At 49.2% G+C, this 18,032-nt stretch overlaps 1 protein-coding gene across 3 annotated transcripts in view; it reads left to right on the plus strand.

Annotated features, from left to right (window-relative positions):
- TENM2 (teneurin transmembrane protein 2) overlaps window positions 1-18,032 on the plus strand; it is a 1,118,865-nt gene that overhangs the window by 935,451 nt on the left and 165,382 nt on the right. For all 3 annotated transcript variants that reach the window (XM_066273223.1, XM_066273224.1, XM_066273225.1), the window contains exon 8: window positions 117-322. In XM_066273223.1, the coding sequence (XP_066129320.1) occupies window positions 117-322 (206 nt within the window). The remainder of the gene's footprint in view (window positions 1-116; window positions 323-18,032) is intronic.

An 18,032-nucleotide genomic window follows, 5' to 3' on the forward strand; every position in this document is an offset into this window, starting at 1 on the left:
GCCGTGAGTTTAATCATATATATTCTGTTTAAATCCAGGCACGTAATTAAGCAGAAACGTAGAGCCAATGCAAGTCCACAACTAGCACTGACTCGATGTCACTGCCTGTTTCCCAGGGCCCTGGTCACTGAAAAACAGCAGCATAGACAGCGGTGAGGCAGAAGTGGGTCGGCGCGTGACCCAGGAAGTCCCCCCAGGCGTGTTTTGGAGGTCACAGATTCACATCAGTCAACCCCAGTTCCTGAAGTTCAACATCTCCCTCGGAAAGGACGCTCTCTTCGGTGTTTACATAAGAAGGGGACTTCCACCATCTCATGCCCAGGTATGACCATGCTTGACATAACCATGAGTTAAAAAAAAAACAAAACACTTTACAGCAACTAGAATGTCTGTAATTAAAGGACAAATGATAAGTGTTACAGGGATGTGAAGAATTTGGAGCATTGATACCTTGGTAAAATGATCCATTGCTGATGAGAATTTAAAACGGTACAGCCCTGGCTGGATAGCTCAGGTGGTTAGAGCATCATCCAGAAGTGCAGAGGATGCTGGTTCAGTCCCCTCCCTACCTCTCTCTCCCTCTCTCTCCCCTCTCTCCCTCTCTTTCCCTCTCTCTCCCTTTCTCTCCCTCTCCCCTCTCTCCCTCTCCCTCTCCCATCTCTTCTTCTCTCCCCTCTCCTTCTCCCCCCTCTCCCTTCTCTCCCTCTCCTCTCTTTCCCTCTCTCTCCCTCTCCCCTCTCTACCTCTCTCCCTCTCTCCCTCTCTCCCATCTCTCCCTCTCTCTCCCTCTCTCTCCCTTTCTCTCCCTTTCTCTCCCTCTCCCCTCTCTCCCTCTCTCCCTCTCCCTCTCCCATCTCTTCTTCTCTCCCCTCTCCTTCTCCCCCCTCTCCCTCTCCCTCTTTCCCCCTTCCTCCTCTCTCCCTCTCTCTTCCTCTCCCCATCTACCTCTCCCCTCTCTCCCTCTCCCTCTCTCCCCCTCTCCCCCTCTCCCCTCTCCCTCTCTCTTCCTCTCCCTGTCTTACCTCTCCCCTCTCCCCTCCCCCTCTCCCCTCTCTTCCTCTCTCTCCCTCTCCCCCCTCCCCCTCCCTTCTCTCTTTCTCCCCTGTCCTTCCCTTCCTCTCACTAAAATCAGTAAACATTTAAAAAATAAATAAGCAAATTAATAAAATAAAATGGTGCAGCCACCATAGAAAAGAGTTTGGAAGTTCTCCGAAAAGTTAAACGCAAGATTTCCACATGACCCAGCAATGCCACTTCTAGGTAGATAACCACGGAAAACTGAAAACATCATTTCTCAGAAAAACACACACACGGGTGTTATAGCAACATTATTTGTTATAGTCAGACCGCGGAGACAACCCAGATGTCCATGAACTGATAAATGGATAAACAAAATGTGATATATCCTATACAGCAAACTGTCATTCAGACATAAAAAGGGATGAAGTATTGTTACATGCTACAGAGTGGGTGAATCCGAGAAGCATTATGCTAAGTGGAAGAAGCCACATGCAGCACAAGGTCACATATTAAATGGTGCTGTTTATAGTGTCCAGAACAGGTGAATCCACAGAGACGGCAATGAGGTGGGTGAGGCCAGGGGCAGGAGACGGTGGAATTGGGACTGACTGCTCGTGGGTACAGGTCTCTTTGCGGAGTCATGTAAAGGCTCTGAGATTAGATTGGGGTGGGGGCACAACATGGAAAACATACTCAGAACCACTGAATGGTAAAATGGCAAAATTTATGTTATATGAGTTCGATCTCAAAAAAAAAAAAAAAAGTCACATCCCTACCTGACAGCGTCCACTTTGCTGGACCTGGGGGTGAATCCCTTCCCTGGCTACTTTACGTCCAGGCATTCTGGCTGTTGGGTTACTTTGTTAAAATATCACCCCTAGGCGACACCCCAATGTCTAAGAAAAGAGTAACGGAACATGAGACAAAACTGAGCAGCTATATATTTCTCGGTGACTCCCCTGGTCTCCCCTGAGCTCAGTTCCTTGGGAAGTCTTGGGCACTGTGGTAGTGACGTTATTCCCAGCGTTGGGGATGAAGAGGTTGGATTACACGATGGATTTCATGACTTTTCCTCTCGCCCCTCCTTTCACGGGCCCTTGTAGAGATTGTATGACACATACCCCTGGGGCTGAGTGAACACCCAGCTAGCTTGGTTTTCTTTTCTATAAGAATTGTCTCTCCAGAGGAAACTCAAGTTGGCTTTCCTGACTCATTCGTTTTCAAACCCTGCAAGGACATAAGGAAGTATGTCAGGAAAACACTCCAGTAGAGGGATAAAAAAAAAACATCCTTATCCGCCATTCAGAGCTGACTTTAAAACGTGTCGGAAGGGTATTCGTCTAGAAAATTCAACTGGCAGAGTTTAAAACCGTAAACCCATTAGCAAGAAAGCAAGCAAGAAGGCCAGGATTTCTTTGTCTTTAGTTCGTGGTAGACATGGCTAATCGATGGCTGCACGTTTGCCTCAGAGAACTCAGTGCACAGAGTTCTACCTCCAGCAGAAGAACCCTTGAGGCAGCCGGCTAACGACTGACCAGCCTTGGCTCTCAAGGTGAAACTGATTTGCGACTGCGTCTTTAAAACATAAAATGATCGATCTAAGGGACTTAAAAGGACTATTTCCTTTCTGAGCAGGGAGGGCTGTGGAGATTTTTATTACCATACAAAGCCATGCTATAGGGACCCGTATGGAGAATGGTCATCGATACAACCTCTATCCATCCATCAGGAAAAAAAAAAAATTTATTGGCTTAGGCACTGATTATCCAGAGATAAGTTGACATAGCCCTGACCAAGCAGAACTCCTGATACCAAAAGCACATCTGTTTTTCAAAGAGATTCTCATCAAGAAAAAGAGGAATTCCGCTGAGAGGCGTCCTGGAGGTATTTCTATAACTTCTGGCCGGGCGGGGCGCTCTTCCGGGAGGTTATGCAGATCGTGCCGGGGTTTCCTTGACCTTCGGGTGCCATTGATTCCACTGCGGCATACTGAAGGACTCACAGCGGTGGAATCTGCTTTTCGGCATTATTCAAGGAAGTGTGAGCATGTGTCCGGGTATAGCTGAGCGTAACTTTCCCTTCAGCCAGTTGGATGCAAGGAACTTGTTGGGGGGTGGGGGGGGACGCTTCTTCCCAACATTGTTTCAAAGCCCTGTTATCCCCCCTTCCCTTGTGGGCTCTGAGCAACTAGAATCATGGGAAAGCCAGTGAGCCTGGCAGGTCAGGTGGGTAACTCGCTGTGACTGTGTGATAGTGGACAGCAGGCAGAGCGACTCTCCCCGTGTTCCCTGCTGTTCTGACTCTCAAGACGCAAACCCTCGACGGCAGTGACTTCCTGCTTTTGTGGCTACACCGCACTGTCCATCTCCTGCCAAGCCAGTGATTGTCCTAGTGAGCATCCTCTCAGCACAGCTCCGCCCCAAGGACAGTCCCATCACGTGGCGAGGAGAGAGGATGAATGGGCACGGGCTGATGCGTTTGAAGGGTTTCAGTCCAGCTGCCAATTTGGGAGAGGAGTGTGTGTCGGAGGATCAAGTCAGCGAGACCCAGTGCGGCTGCTGAGAAACGAACAAGACAGGTACAATGTAGGGATGCTCCTTAGAAAGGGAAGGGGAGAATAAAGATGACTCCCTGCACAGCCCCACAGCCGTTCGCCGCTGTTACATGCATTCGTGTCCGTTTGATGGGCTACATTTCCTCGAGGAGACGGCGCTTAGCTCCTCGCAGGGATAAGTGACTATCTCATTACAGGATTTCTCATTTCTGTTGGCATAGCGTCTCCAGGAACATACGTTCTATGGGGATTGGCCATCTAGCCAAGGTGACCCGTTTGAGCTGGGAAGAGAGAAAGAGAAAGAGGTGGGGAGGGGGAGAGAATATGAAATTCTATTGGCTGTGTTGCATGTAATGGCTATGCTTAAATTTTATTGAGTATCGTGCTGTGACCAAGAGCCTACAAAGTTTAGTATCCATGTCCAAGGCTATTAAGTGCAGAGAGAATCCCTCCTTACCTGCTTAAATTTTGCAAGAGTCAGAGTCTGCCCCGGCTGACTTTTTTGCAAGTGGCGAAAAGCAGTGATGGAGAGGCAATGTGGCACAGGGGAGAAAGTCCTGGAGCAAAGGGAGGACTGAGGACGGAGCCCCGCTTACATATTAACCAGCTGACCTTGGACATGTCCCTTAACCTCTTTTTAGTCTTGGATTTCTTGTCTGCCTGTGTTACCTGCCCCACACTGTTGAAATTGCACAACAAGAATAAAGGTAGGATGAGAAAACATTTTGCAAACGAAAGCACAATACAAAGATGTCATATGCAAGATGTCATTATATCATACTAAGACATTCTGCATGGCCCTAGCAAATACTATATAGAGCTAGGTGATTATGTAAAAAAAGCTATTTTAAAATAAAATTAATTTTCTAGGTTTTTTTTTCTTATTAAGGAACAAACTGTTTTCATTGAAGAAAAATATTTCAAAACACAGAGAAACAAAAGGAAGAAAGTAAAAACACCCATAATTTGAAGCAGTCCTCTTTTGCTAAATGTTTAGATAGTATTTTTGGACATAACAAAACATATCAGTTGCAGAAATAAAAATGAAGAAGAACCTCAGAATTTGAGTGGTTTAAAATGAGAGAGGCTATTTCTTGTCTGTTGAGTGGTTATCAACCAGGGGCAACGTTACCCTGCCCTAGAGGCTCTGGGCAGGGTCTGGAAGATGCTTGGTTGTCACCCTGGGAAGAGGTTGCTATGGAAGCCGGGTGGGTGGAGGCTGAGAATGATGCTGCTAAACACGCACAGGGCAGCTCTTTGCAACAAAGAATCATCCCCCCCCCCCCCATACACACACACACAAATGGCAAACTTGCTGAAGAAACCCTCCTTCATATGTTCACCTTGGGTGGCCTTAGACTTTGCTCAGTGTCAGCCTCATTCAGGGACACAAAGCTATGGAACTTTCACTACCAGGCACGGGACTAGATCTCCACAGTGAGACAAGGAGAAGGGGGCGAGTTATGCACCAATCACTAAGAATTCTGCTTGGCAGTGGACCGTATAGCATTTCAACCCCTCTCCTATGGACCAAAGCAAGTCGTATCCTAACTCCAGCGGGACAGGAAGTAACAACCTATGATGCCCCTGGTTGGAGGAGAACCACATGTATCAATAGGAAGCCCTGATCACACACAGCAGAATGTTGGGGTACCCGTTCTCGTGGCAGGTCTTTGTGTACACTCTTTATTTCTTTTCCCCAAAGTGGCCCTTAAGGATCTTGTGTGAATTGCCAAATTGTCCTTGTGGAAGTCCCCGGCACCAGCAGTGTGCAAGTGCCCATTTTGTTTGCTTGGTCCCTTGTCTAAACTGAGTATTAGCATTGTTTAATCTTGGTCAGTTCGAAAAGGAGATATTATGTTGCCTTTTAAATGCAGCGTTTGGATATACCCTGCCTGCCTTGCATTTTTGAAGACCTAAACCAAAAACAAGAAAGAGTTGCTCTGAGCTGGCCATCACCTACCAGCTTGAAGAGGTGTGTGTGTGTGTGAGGAAGCCTCGTGCATCTCCCCAGATGGCACTGGGAGTCCGCTTTGCTCGGCCCCAGTTCTGGAGAGGAAACTGATCAGCCTTTTAAAAGGCATCATAACCTGACCCGGCCACGGTGCGAGGATGTGTCTGCAAGTCAGGGTCCAGGGTGGTGCAGGCAGTGAGCCAGTTCGTTTGACAGTTCATCCCTGACTGCTACTGATCTGTCAAGCCAAGTGAAATCCTTTGTGAGAACAAGTCAATAATCGGCAAATTAGGTACATGATTAACCTGAGACAACAAGACGCTGTTACCGCTTGGGAGCCCTGCCGAGACTTTCCCTGTCTCCACAGTCTTGTTTAGCAAATATTAAAAAATGCCTATTTCATCTCTCAGATTGATGGAGCCGGGAGCCCAGCACCTTCCAGGGACAACCGGGAAGTGTGAGATGGGGTTGCCGCTCCGCTCCGGGGGGGGCTGATTAGAAGGAGGTACTAGAGATTGAGCGGCGCTAACATAGGAGCTGCCCTGCCAACCCCAGTGCTCGCTGTTGGGATGTGTACCCCTTGTCTACGGCCATACCACCCTGAACACGCCCGATCTCGTCTGATCTCGGAAGCTAAGCAGGGTCGGGCCTGGTTAGTGCTCTCTGTTGGGATGTGCACCCTCGCAGGTGCGTCTGCAGACGGGAAGCAAAGCTAGCCACGCTACAAACGACAGGAGGGGACTATTTAAGAGATCACCAATTGCCCCATGATCATACTAAAAATAGATGCAAATATGGCAGATTGGGCATGTGTGGACCAAGATAAAATCAGCTGAGCAAGCGTTCCTGTTGGTCCTCATCAGCGGAATTCCCCTAAATGACCACCTGCAGAAATAAACTTATAGATGGCGATTAGCGGTGTCAGCTTCTGCCAGCTCGGGCGATCCCTTTCTGATCCGGAGCCTTGTTTGAAAATAGACCCTCTTCCTCCTTGTCCCCCTCTTGCTTGTCTGAGTAAGCAAATGACACACAGTTTCCAGCAGAGGTGGCACTAACCAGGTCCCTGGGACACGGAGCCACCCGAGTGTTCTGGGCATCCTGGTTCTGTCTCTGCGCCATCGTCTCTGCATCCTCCGCATCGTCAACCCCTCAGACGGGCTGTCCCCGGACCTCAGCCTTCCCGTGGAGCTGTGGTCTGCGTGCTTACTGCAAAGGAAATACCAGGGCTTGACTGTCAGCTCGCATGACACATCACATAGCAGTTTAATTTCACTTGGAAGGGACGCATATTTTTTTCATCGTGAATTTATTGGGGTGACATTGGTTCTCAAAGCCCTACAAGTTTCAAGTGTGCGACTCAATAAAACATCATCTGCACAGTGCTTGGTGTGCTGTCGCCCTAAGCAAAGTCTCTTTCCGTCCCCATCCCCCCCCCCCCCGCCCTTTGCCTCTGTCTGTCACCACACTGTGGTCTGCATCTGTGGTTTTTGCTTAATTGAAGGGAGGCACATTTTTACAGGCTCTTTTGCAAACCCAGCTCGAGGGATCTGGAAGGATTTTGTGAAACCGAGAGAAGGTTTTGTTTCTTCAGTGTTGGATTGAAAGGGCTTTTGGAAAGGGCTTTCCTGAGAGAGACCCCTTTGCGGTTACCTGGTGGCACCCTCACAGGAACTGAAGCTGCCACTTCAATCAGTGGGTGCCCTCCTGGGCAGCCACCACGGAGCAGAGCGAAGGAGAAGTCTCGGGGGACATTTGAGCATTACAAGAGAACCGGTCTCGACAGGGGTGCCGGGCGGGCTCCGGGTGCGTTTCTCTGGAAGGGTAACGCTTAAGTACGTGGAACTGGGGCGGAGAAAGCCAGAAACCGAGAAAACGGGAGCAACTTACAGGGCACAGCACCCAATCCCGTTTTAGACTTGAGCAGGACTCAGAGATGCTACAGTTTGGCAGTTTGCAAAGTTTCTGGGCAAAGGCCTTTATCTTCAAGTGAAATCTCATATAGAACCCCATCTATAAATAGATAAAGTAACAGTTGTATGAGCATAAGTATAGTTTATAGTCCAAATCTGTATTTATTATTATAATGCTAATCTCTGTATATGTATGTTTAGTGTGTGTGTGTATTATACATGGACAGAGACCGAGACAAAGAGAGAGAGAGAGAGAGAGAGAGAGAGAGAGAGAGGTGTGAAACTCCTAGGATGGGCACCTCTAGGAATAGGTGAGGAGAATGGGGCTGATAATTAGGTTTAAAAAATCCTTATTTTATCCATAGGAAAACATTAAAGGTAAGGCAAGCTCCCTTCCCATCTCCCACGCATGCGCTCACAAAGACTGGGAATACATGTGACAAAATATTAAAGTTTATTCATTTGATTGCTTGAAATGTGGGTATTTGCCACCATAGGTCTTGGTACTTTTATTTTAGTAATCGCTGTCTCTTTAAGTAAATCCATGACAAGCTTAAGTCTGTTTTGAGTAAAACAGGCGCTGAGAGACTATTGATGATGACGTGATCTTTATATTCATTTCATTTATGTGCTTTGTGTTGTTTGCCCAGTTTTGAGAAAAATCACAATATATGCAAGTAGCTGCAAATAGCAACAGTATTTTCTTCCATCATTTTTCTTACAGGCTCTAGCTACTTTTCAATTAAATTGATCCACGGGCTTGAAAGAGGAGGGATAGGAAATAATTGTCTGCGGGTTAAATCACTTAAAATACCTAATAGCTCCTCCCATCCCTTGCCCTAAACACACAAGTAGCGAAGCTGCACCCCAAACTTGGAATAAGATTATTTGCGACTCTCTTCATGAAAAACAATTTTCATTATGGGACACGTCACATGTTCACTTGCAATTGCATTCCTGGCTTAACATCCTGGCACAAACTCGTACCCCTGCTCTGCCTGGCACTTGGTCCAGCAGGACTCAACAGAACCATTGCTTATGCAACTTTATCTGAGCAGCTGCACGTCAATGTGCATTCACCCAGGCTGATAAACAACAGAGTAAGGAAATTCACATCTACATTTACAGATGTTAGGAGAGGGTTTGTTCCAAGATCTTCACAAAAATCCATGGCTTTTAAATGTTCACTGAAGCCTATCCAGTGAGGATGTTTCGTCGGGAAGCAAAAGTCGTAATAGGACAAAAATATTCATTAATGATGTGATCTCTGATTTAAAAAAAAAAAAATGTGCTCTGCTCAGAGACCCCTCCTCATTTAACCCTGGTCATGATAATAACAGCCAGCCTGCCTGGAGGACTGCCGTGTGCCAAGGACTGTTTTCACATGCATAAGCTTATTTTATCCTCACAGCACCCCGAGGAGGTAGGCAGCCCCGTGTCCCCCATGAAAGAGCTGAGACAGAGTTCAGGGTCACAAAGCTGGTATGTACTGGACATGGCTGCCTGACAGGTCCTTTGTCTCCTCTCTGTGGGCGGAATTTCCGGGAGCTACCTGCAGTCCCATGTAAACACGACCAATGGCCAAGAAAAATAGCAACGCATGCCCCAAACAGGAATTTCATTAAGTTAGTGAAAGGGACACAGGAGGTCTGCTTTAAGGTTGGGGGGGGGGCAGGAACCTGGTGTCAGTGTGCGTCTGGCTGTGGTAGCACGAGGGAGGCAGAGAGAAGGAACAAAAGGGAGACAAGAGACCCTTCCAAGACGGAGATTATGATAATGTAAGGAGAGGTCCTGGGAAGTTTGAGAAAGACATTCGATATGTTTACAGAAACAGCCCTCCTGATGGTGTTGAGCCCGTCAAATTAGAGTGAGGCCACATTGTTTCCAACGCCGTTCATCGATTCTGAGATGCGCGCAAGGCTGGTCTTCTGACATCTCTGGAAACAGGGTGCGTTGCGCAATCGATGAAGCCGAGAGACGGCGAGATGTTGGTGTCGCATTTTTGTGTATGTGTGAAAACTCAGTGTTGACTCTAACAATTGGAGCTTAGTTGCAGATAGGACTTGAATTTCCCTCAATGTGAGATTTTTTTAAAAAAAGTTTTTTTAATTAGCTTTATTTTGCAAGATACAGTCCTAATCAATCACTTTCTCATTTGTTAAAAAAACATTCATTCTAAGTGGCCTTTTACAAATTTCAAATATCTTTAGATAACTTGATCTTATTATGTATATACCAAGTCAGTGTGGAGATTCAACTATATCTCTTAAATATTTAAATCTGCAAATAAAGATGTAGGTTAAATAATTATTCTATGGCATGCCTATGCAACTGTTCCAGACACAAATGAACTTGGTCATAAGAATATGGACCAGTTCAGACTGTCTGACATTGAATTGCAACCTCTAGTACAGGGGTCAGAAAGCTTTTTGGCTGAGAGAGCTACAAACACCACATATTTTAAAATGAAATTCTGTGAGAGCCATACAACAACCCGTGTACGTTAAGCATTATCCAATAAAAATTTGGTGTTGTCCCGGAGGACAGCTGTGATTGGCTCCAGCCACCCGCAACCATGAACATGAGCGGTAGGAAATGAATGGATTGTAATACATGAGAATGTTTTATATTTTTAACATTATTTTTTTTTATTAAAGATTTGTCTGCGAGCCAGATGCAGCCATCAAAGGAGCCACATCTGGCTCGCGAGCCATAGGTTCCTGACCCTGCTCTAGTACCTTCAAGCTGTGTGACCTTGGACAAGTCACTCAGCCTCTCTGTGCCTCAATTACCTCAGCTGTGAATGGGGATGACACTATTACACATTCATAGCATTGTTGTGAGCTGCAAATGAGATCATCTTTATAAAGCACTTAGAACCACACTGGCATGTAGAAATGATAGAAGCTATTATTAGCATATTTTTCAAAGCATCCATAATATAAGCCCCCAAACAAGTAAAACAAAACAAATATCTATTGCTTTTTTGTGTGTGTTTTTGTTTGTTTGTTTGTTTGTTTTAGTGAGAGACAGAGACCAACAGGGACAGACAGACAGGAAGGGAGAGAGATGAGAAGCATCAGTTCTTTGTTGCAGCACTTTAGTTGTTCATTGATTGCTCTCTCATATGTGCCTTGACCAGGGGGCTTTAGCTGAGCCAGTGACCCCTTGCTCAAGCCAATGACCTTGAGCTCAAGTCAGCAACCAAGAGGTCGTGTCCATGATCCCACACTCAAGCCATCGACCTGGTGCTCAAGCTGGTGAGTCCACGCTCAAGCCGGCGACCTCAGGTTTTCGAACCTGGGTCCTCAGCCTCCCAAGACAACACTCTAGCCACTGTGCCACCTCCTGGTCGGGCTCTATTGTTTTTTAAAGGTAACTTTTATTTGTGTTTTTCTCATAATAAAAGCAATAAATGATGACGATAGGAAAAATAGAAAACATTAATATTTTTAGTACATTTTCCAGTTTTCTGTTCACACATCGTAATCATTTTTACAAATTTAGGATTATATCCTGCATACTGTTCTTACCCTGATTATGTGCTTAATAGGAAGGGAACATCTCGCTAAATCTGAGTATTCTTCTATGAACTCAGTTTAAATACCTCAAAAAAAAAACAACGTAGTTCATTGTATAGATTAAATTTTTTTTTTACCAGTCTCTTCTTTTTTTCAACATTATAATCATTCTACAGTAAACATCCTTGCGGGCATACCTTCGTGTGTTTCTAAATAATTTCCTAACAATGAATTCTCAAGGACGGACTAACCGGCTGAAAGGGTTTCCAGTATGTCAAGGTTTTATAACGGTCCTGATCATAATAACAGCTAACAGTGATGGCGTGCTTGCCACGCCGCTGGGCTGGACTCACAGTGACCCTCAGAGGGCGTCACTTTTATCATCCGCATCTTGGGGACCAGAGAGGAGACTCGGGGGGTGGCAATACCTTGCCCACAGCCTCACCGCTGTCTGGGGGAAGGTTCAGGCCAGGCTTTGCGAGAAGCCTTCCAGCGCCTGGGGCCTGTTCCTCTGTAGTCCTCGGAAGATCATTGATTGACTGGACACTTTCCCAGTCTGCTCCCTCTCTCCTCGGCGATATATTTGATTTATGTTCACAACCAGCCCACAATAAGACCCTCCTATTGATCTTAGGAGGGCAAGGAGCCAAACGTGACCTTTCTGATAAACCGCTGGCTAAAGACAATTAGATGGGAATACTCAGTAAATTAGAAATCGCATCAGCCAGGCACCGAGAGCTAAAATCCTTCATTCTTCTGGCCCCGTGGTAGAGCTTTGGTGCATCTTGGAATAGCCTTGAGATGTTCCTCGGCGTCGTTGAACCTGACCCCTACCCTGTGGTTCACATGGTCTTCAGAGCAATACCTTCCTCCCTCCTCCTGGATCGGATCAAAAGGCATGCATGATGAGGGCATGACCTTGTGGGTAGAGGAACTATCAAATCAGTCCTTCAGGCACTCGACAAATATTCACGCAGTGTCTGGGGATGCAGAGATGAAAGGCATCCCTTCTGCCTTTGAAGAAGTGGGGACCTGATGACTTAAGTGACAATGGCAGCATTGTCGTTGGGCCGTGAGATGCAGTACCGGGAAGAGGAGCAAGACTAACTCTAGCATCAGCCTGGTCTGGGTTGGAATCTTATCTCCGCCACGTAGTAGCGGAATGTCTGCGGTGAGTCTCTCTACATTCAGTCTTGCCATCCGTAAAATAAGGACTCGAGCTCATCAGGTGGCTGTGAGAATAAATGAGATAATGCCTAGCAAATAGAAAGCACCCCGGGGAGATCAGTCAGTCCATCTGACTGGTTCACAGCCCTCACAGCTCACTCACAGGTAACCTAGCAACCCACGGTCTCCACTGGGAAAGTGGCAAGGCCTCTGGCTGAAACCAATTTTGATCGGAAGACTGGATTTTTAGCTGGTCTGGATCACCGTGACGCTAATCCAGATTGCAGAGATCGGGGGCTTGCAAACTCAGTCAAGTGATTTCTGTCTGCTCTCTATCCTTTTATAGATCTGTGAGGCGGCAGGGAGTGGGGGTACTTCTCCCGGGGTGCCATCCCCAATGCGTCCAGCTGTGTCCAGCCCAGGCACAGCTAGCTAGCTCTTTTTGGGATGGGAGAGGGGTGGGCGGCACTCATCCTGCTAGTGCTGTGCTATCGTACATTTCTTGGGGGCCGCTGCCATGAATCGTTCACAGGGATTGTTCCTATCCAAGGCACAATTAACTGATCAAATGTTAGCTAGCACTGTTGACTAAAGTCTTGGATACAAGAGGTTGGAAAGCATAAAATTAAGTCAGCAGATCTCACCTGTGTGGGATTTTAGGACAGTTCCCTGAGGGCGAGGTGACCCACGCTGACTTCTGGAAGGGGAACCAAGCAGGGGAACAGAAAGGACAGAGGGAAGGAGCCTCCCCCTCGTTGCGTGGTCTGTGCCAAAGCTTCACGTGACTGCTCTCTTTAGAAAGCGAGTGCCTTTAGCCATCACCCATCAATGAGGGCATAGTTTCGACATTCAGAACCGGCTCTTACAGGTCAGGAGTGACCCTGTAGGGCGACCTCCCTGGAACTTTAGCAGCTGTGACCCTGTTTTCAGCTGTTGTAGATTTACAGCCGTGTGCATGGCCCCCAACAGGAACATGTGTTCACTAAAAGGAAAAAGTAGCCAAACACCACAAAGCTCTATGACTTACCCTCGTCACTGGGAACACGTGTGTTTTTGGACTGAGGGAATGTCTTAGAAATAGGAGATCAGAACGTATGGTTTTCAACTGTTTCTCCCTGTTCTCAAAAGTGTCGTGTGAGAGGGTGTAACATGCCCCCCAAGGAGACCCTGTCTTCAGACAGACCAGCACTCCGCTAAAGGCAGGGAGGCATCACGGTGGGTCCTGCCAGCCTTAATCGAGCACCTGCTGGGGGCTGTGTGTCAAGGGACTGGAGTGGTCCATCTGGCCCTGCCCTTCTCGGGAGAGTGGGCAGCGACATCGAGGCCACTTCAAGAATTCCCAGGAAGCGTCACCTACCAGGGAGCACACTGGCCCTGGCCGGGCCTCATTGCCCTGTTTCTCTTGGGAACCCCGCCCCGAGCAGCTCTGAGAAGGAGGGGCGCTGGGATGCTCAGCACCGGCACCGTGACAGTGCCAGCGCATCCTTTAGTAGTGACGATTTGTCCTTTTTTCATTCCTCCTCCCTCACCCCCTCCCATCCTGGAGACATTCAACACGTACTCCTTTGAAACTTGAAAACCACAGTTTAAGCCTTGATGTATCGGGGTGGTGGTGGGATGGGGGGACTTGGCATAATCGATCATCTGCTTATTTTCAACCGGAAAACCATCAAAGTCACTGCCAAGCCCACGGGGCCGTCCGAGGAACCAGCCCAGGGAATACCCCAGAGGGCAGCTCTCGGAATTGCAGGACAGGCTCTGGTCTCTTTGGTCGTAGCCCTTCACGCCAGCGTCCAGTCTCCGCAGACCCTCCGCTGGCCTCCCCTCCCGTTAAGGGGGGATCTGAGGTTGCGCCAGGAGGTCAGCGCTCCGAGAGTGAGGGCCGTCGGGCTCCCTGCTGCGCCCCCGGTGGTCTCAGCAGCGCCCCCGGTGGTCTCAGCAGCGCCCCCGGTGGTCTCAGCAGCGCCCCCGGTGGTCTCAGCAGCGCCCCCGGTGGTCTCAGCAGCGCGTGTTCGCAGTAGGCGCTCAGTCCACGTCTGAGGGCTCGCCAGTCGCCTGGCCCCTGCTCCCCCCGCAGGCGTGCCGACCAGCGGTGTCCTCACCCCCTCTGTTCTGCCACACTGGCCCTCTCACCCTCTCCCAGGCGTGCCAAGCTCACTCCGCCTCGGAGCTTCTGCTTGCACCCGCTGCTTCCTCTTTCCGGAATGTTCCTTCCCCGGGTAGTCCCCTGGCCCCTCCCTTACTCTGTCAGGCCTCCACCCGAACACCGTGCCCTTCCCCTCGGTGAGCCCTCTCCTGACCAGGAGATCTAGAGCTGGATACTCCTTCACACCCAATCTCCTTACCCACCTGTGTCTGCCTTTAGTTCCGTTTAATTCAGATGTCATTTACAAAGCACCCAGGGCACACACTTCCCAGTGCACAGTTGGGGTTACTAAATTTGGGGAACTGAGTAAGCACCCCTAGTTCTGGTACAGACCTGCTGTGCCCCATGCCTCCCTCAGCCCTGGGGCCCCAGGCAACCACCAAGGCGCTCTCTGCCCCCAGCGGGCTGACATGCCCTCCCGAGAGTTTTGTGAGCAGGAGTCCTGTGCTCTTCTGCGTCCGGCCTCTGTCATTCAGCACAGTGCCCGTGAGATGCGCCCCCCGAGGCGTGTGCATTGGGGCTCGTTCTTCTCATCGCCGAGTGGCTCTCCACCTGTCTGGCTGTACTAGGATTTCTCTGTCCGTTCCCTTACTGATGGCCGTTTGGGCGTCTTTGGTCTGCCTTCTGTTCTATTCACAGCGCGCCTCACTCCCTGACGTTCCACGCCCCCACGGCCATGTCGGCCCCTGGAGGACAGGAACCTTGTCCATCTGCCTTACTGCTATATCTCCAGTGCCCAGAGCAGGGCCAGGCACATAGTAGGTGCTCATTGTGTCTTGAAGGGCCCAAGAGTTTTACAGTCGTTGTTCCTGTCACGTCAGTACTGGGCAAGACACCCGCTTGTGAGCTGTGCTTCCGGTATCTTTCATTTTTATGAGCCCCAGTCCAGGGACTGGTAGCTTCGACGTGAAGCCAGATGGTAGCTGGAGCCCCCCCCCCCCCCCCACTCCAGGGCCTCGCTAAATGTGTCTGCGATCCCGCCCAAGACTTCCCCGTGCCTGTGGCTGGTCCTCTTGTATCTCTCGACCCGTCGCCTTCGTGCCTGGTGACGTCTGGGAATGGTGGACACTCCCTTTGCTGGTTTTCATGAGAAATGTGGTCCCATCGAGCATCTGCACCGTTTCTCTCAGTGTTTATTTTCTTCTTCTTTTTTTCTTCTTCTTGCACTTGGCCGTGTGGGGAGAAGTCCCAGGAAGAGGCCGCGTTGTGGCCTGGGCGTCCCCCGGCATCTTTCTTTCTGTCCCCCGTCCGCCCTCCCTTTCCTGTCCTCTGGCGCTCCCCTGTTTCCAGTAACAAAAAAACGTTCTCCTTTGTCTCTTCCAAGGAAGTCCCGCCGGCGCCCAGGTTCCTTGGTGTCTTCCTCTCTAATCCGAGAAGTTTGTCAAAGGACCGTGTTTCCCCAACAAGATTAGTGAAATGAACCCATCTCGTTCCTCGTGGGCAGGGTGCCCCCTGAGCCGCAGCACCCCAGGCTTGCTCTCACCAGCTTAGCCTCACAAGAGGAAAGAGATGCTCCAGGCCGAAGAAACGGGAGCCAAACCCGGAAACCAGCTGATTCTGTTTGCAGGCCTCCTTCTCTTGCTAGAAGCTCTGCGAGCTAATTCGGGAGCCCCCTTATATCAGCAAAGGCCCTCCTGCCTTTGACCCATACGATGCTTTCTTTCTCCTAGAGACAGAATATCACCCTGATCTCCCTGAAAAGGAGCAAGGCACATGGCTTGCTCCGGCCCCACACGTGGCTGCCTGTGTGTTCAGCATACTGAGTAGCCTGTAGTGCTGTGGACACAGGGCGTGCCCTCTGATGCCGGCTGCTGGGGTCTGCATCCCAGCTCCACCACGTACTTACTCTTGAGCCAGTTATATAACCTCAGTTTTCTCATATGCGAGATGGGGAACATGATTCATCGTTAATAGGGCCATTATAAAAGCATTGAAGAAGGTAGTACATGTGAATCACTTAGGACAGCACCCTGGTCTTATTTAATGTTAACTTGCTGTGTCATCTGAGTAGTTAGCAAACAAAAATACTGGGCATAAGTGTTTCTCATGCGGTCAGTCACGATCTGGACTGCCAAGCCCTGCCGGCGGCCCCGGGATTCCTGTGTTGTGTAAGACAGATAAGTCTCCCACTCGTAGGAAGTTTCGTCCATGAGGAGGGATATGTACTATGAATTAGGAGGTAAATAAGATTTTTTTTTTCCGAGTGCTGGGTTTTTGCTGGGGATGGAAAGAGGGAAAGTGATAGAGACATTTAGAATGGGTGGTCAGGGATGTTCTCTCTGTGGTTATGTTAAGGCAGGTCAGGATTGACAAGCAGTAGGCAGCTGTAAGAGGATCAGGGGGAAGAGCAGGTCAGAGAGTGGGAGTAGCTCGTGCAAAGGCCCTGAGGCTGGGATGGGCTTTGCATGTTCCAGGAAGAGACGGAAGAGCAGTGTGGCTGGAGCACAAGTAGGGGAGGACTATTTGGAGGTTGAACAAAGAAGCTTACAGACCAGGTACTGCCAACACCCAGCAAAGCCATCCACATCTTCCCTGGCATTCTTTCTTGTCTACTTCAGTGGGATGTCTCCCTGTCCTCAGGTGCCCCACCTGCTTCTGCTCAAGTCTGACCCCCAGCACTTCTGAGCTCCACCTTCCTCCCCCTTCTTTGCTCAGAGGCATGTGAGGACACTTAGAAGCCAGGCCAGCCGCCAGATATGCTGGCAGCGACAGCCAGGTTCTTGGCCAACTTGAGGAAACCTCCCATAGTTGTTACGACTCATGCAAATCCAAGTTCAAGTCCTCGCTTGGCCGCCAACCATGGTCAGTGGCACTGGCTATGTTACTTAATGTCTCTAACAGCCATTGTTCCCTTCAGGGAAATGAGGATAAGAATAGGGTTTCTGGGAGGAAGAAGTGAGGTGACATGCCAACATTTGCCATTGTGCCTGGCATATACAAAGTGCCCAAGAAAATAATGAAGTTTTCTTGTTTTTGATGATTACTTCTTTGACTGCTGTATGAGGACATGGGATGAAAGAGTCAGGAATTCACACCAGGTAGATGTATTCTCCTTCACTCATTATCTTAAGGAACCTTGTTAGGGGCCCCTCTGTCTTCTATCTGCTTGATTCTTACGTGTGGGCCCCGACACCCGTGAGTTGTCACAATTTACAAATGCAAGTCCTATTTCCTGTCCGGGGCTTGGGGACTTGTGCTCATAGCTGGTAGGCGAGTGGTCCCAGCAGTACCTGTGGCTGGACCAATCAGCATCTAGTTAAGTGACTCAGTAGGTAGAACCCTCAGAAAGACAGGTGGGGCCGCGCTAAGCGATGCCAGCCACCACCGGAGCACGTCCCTGCCCCTGTCATCCTTCCACACGTCCCTTAACACTCAGTCTCTTTGAAGGAGAGACAAAAAAAAAATTGTGCTGAGCTTTAATGAGGAACTAGCCGGGTGCACTTTGCCACGGGCCTGGCTGGAGGCAGAACGAGGTGCACAGGCCCCCATGGGTGACTCGCCACTGCCAGTCATCACCGGATGCCACCACGGACCCCATGGCAGTGTGGCTTCAAGCAGCCCTCGCTCACACACGCTGCTTTTCTGCAAACCTACTGAGGCTGAGCGTGCCCTGCCAACCAGGGTCGAATCCACGTCCAACCGTAGGAAATGTCAGCACTGACTGCTCTTCCCATCCACGTGGACGGTCCCCAGCAGATGCTCCAAGGAGCAGTCAAGTTACTATTTCCCCTCTGCCAGGGTCCTGAACACAGGAATACCG

Source organism: Saccopteryx bilineata, chromosome 4, assembly GCF_036850765.1.
Source record: "Saccopteryx bilineata isolate mSacBil1 chromosome 4, mSacBil1_pri_phased_curated, whole genome shotgun sequence".
NCBI lineage: Eukaryota > Metazoa > Chordata > Mammalia > Chiroptera > Emballonuridae > Saccopteryx > Saccopteryx bilineata.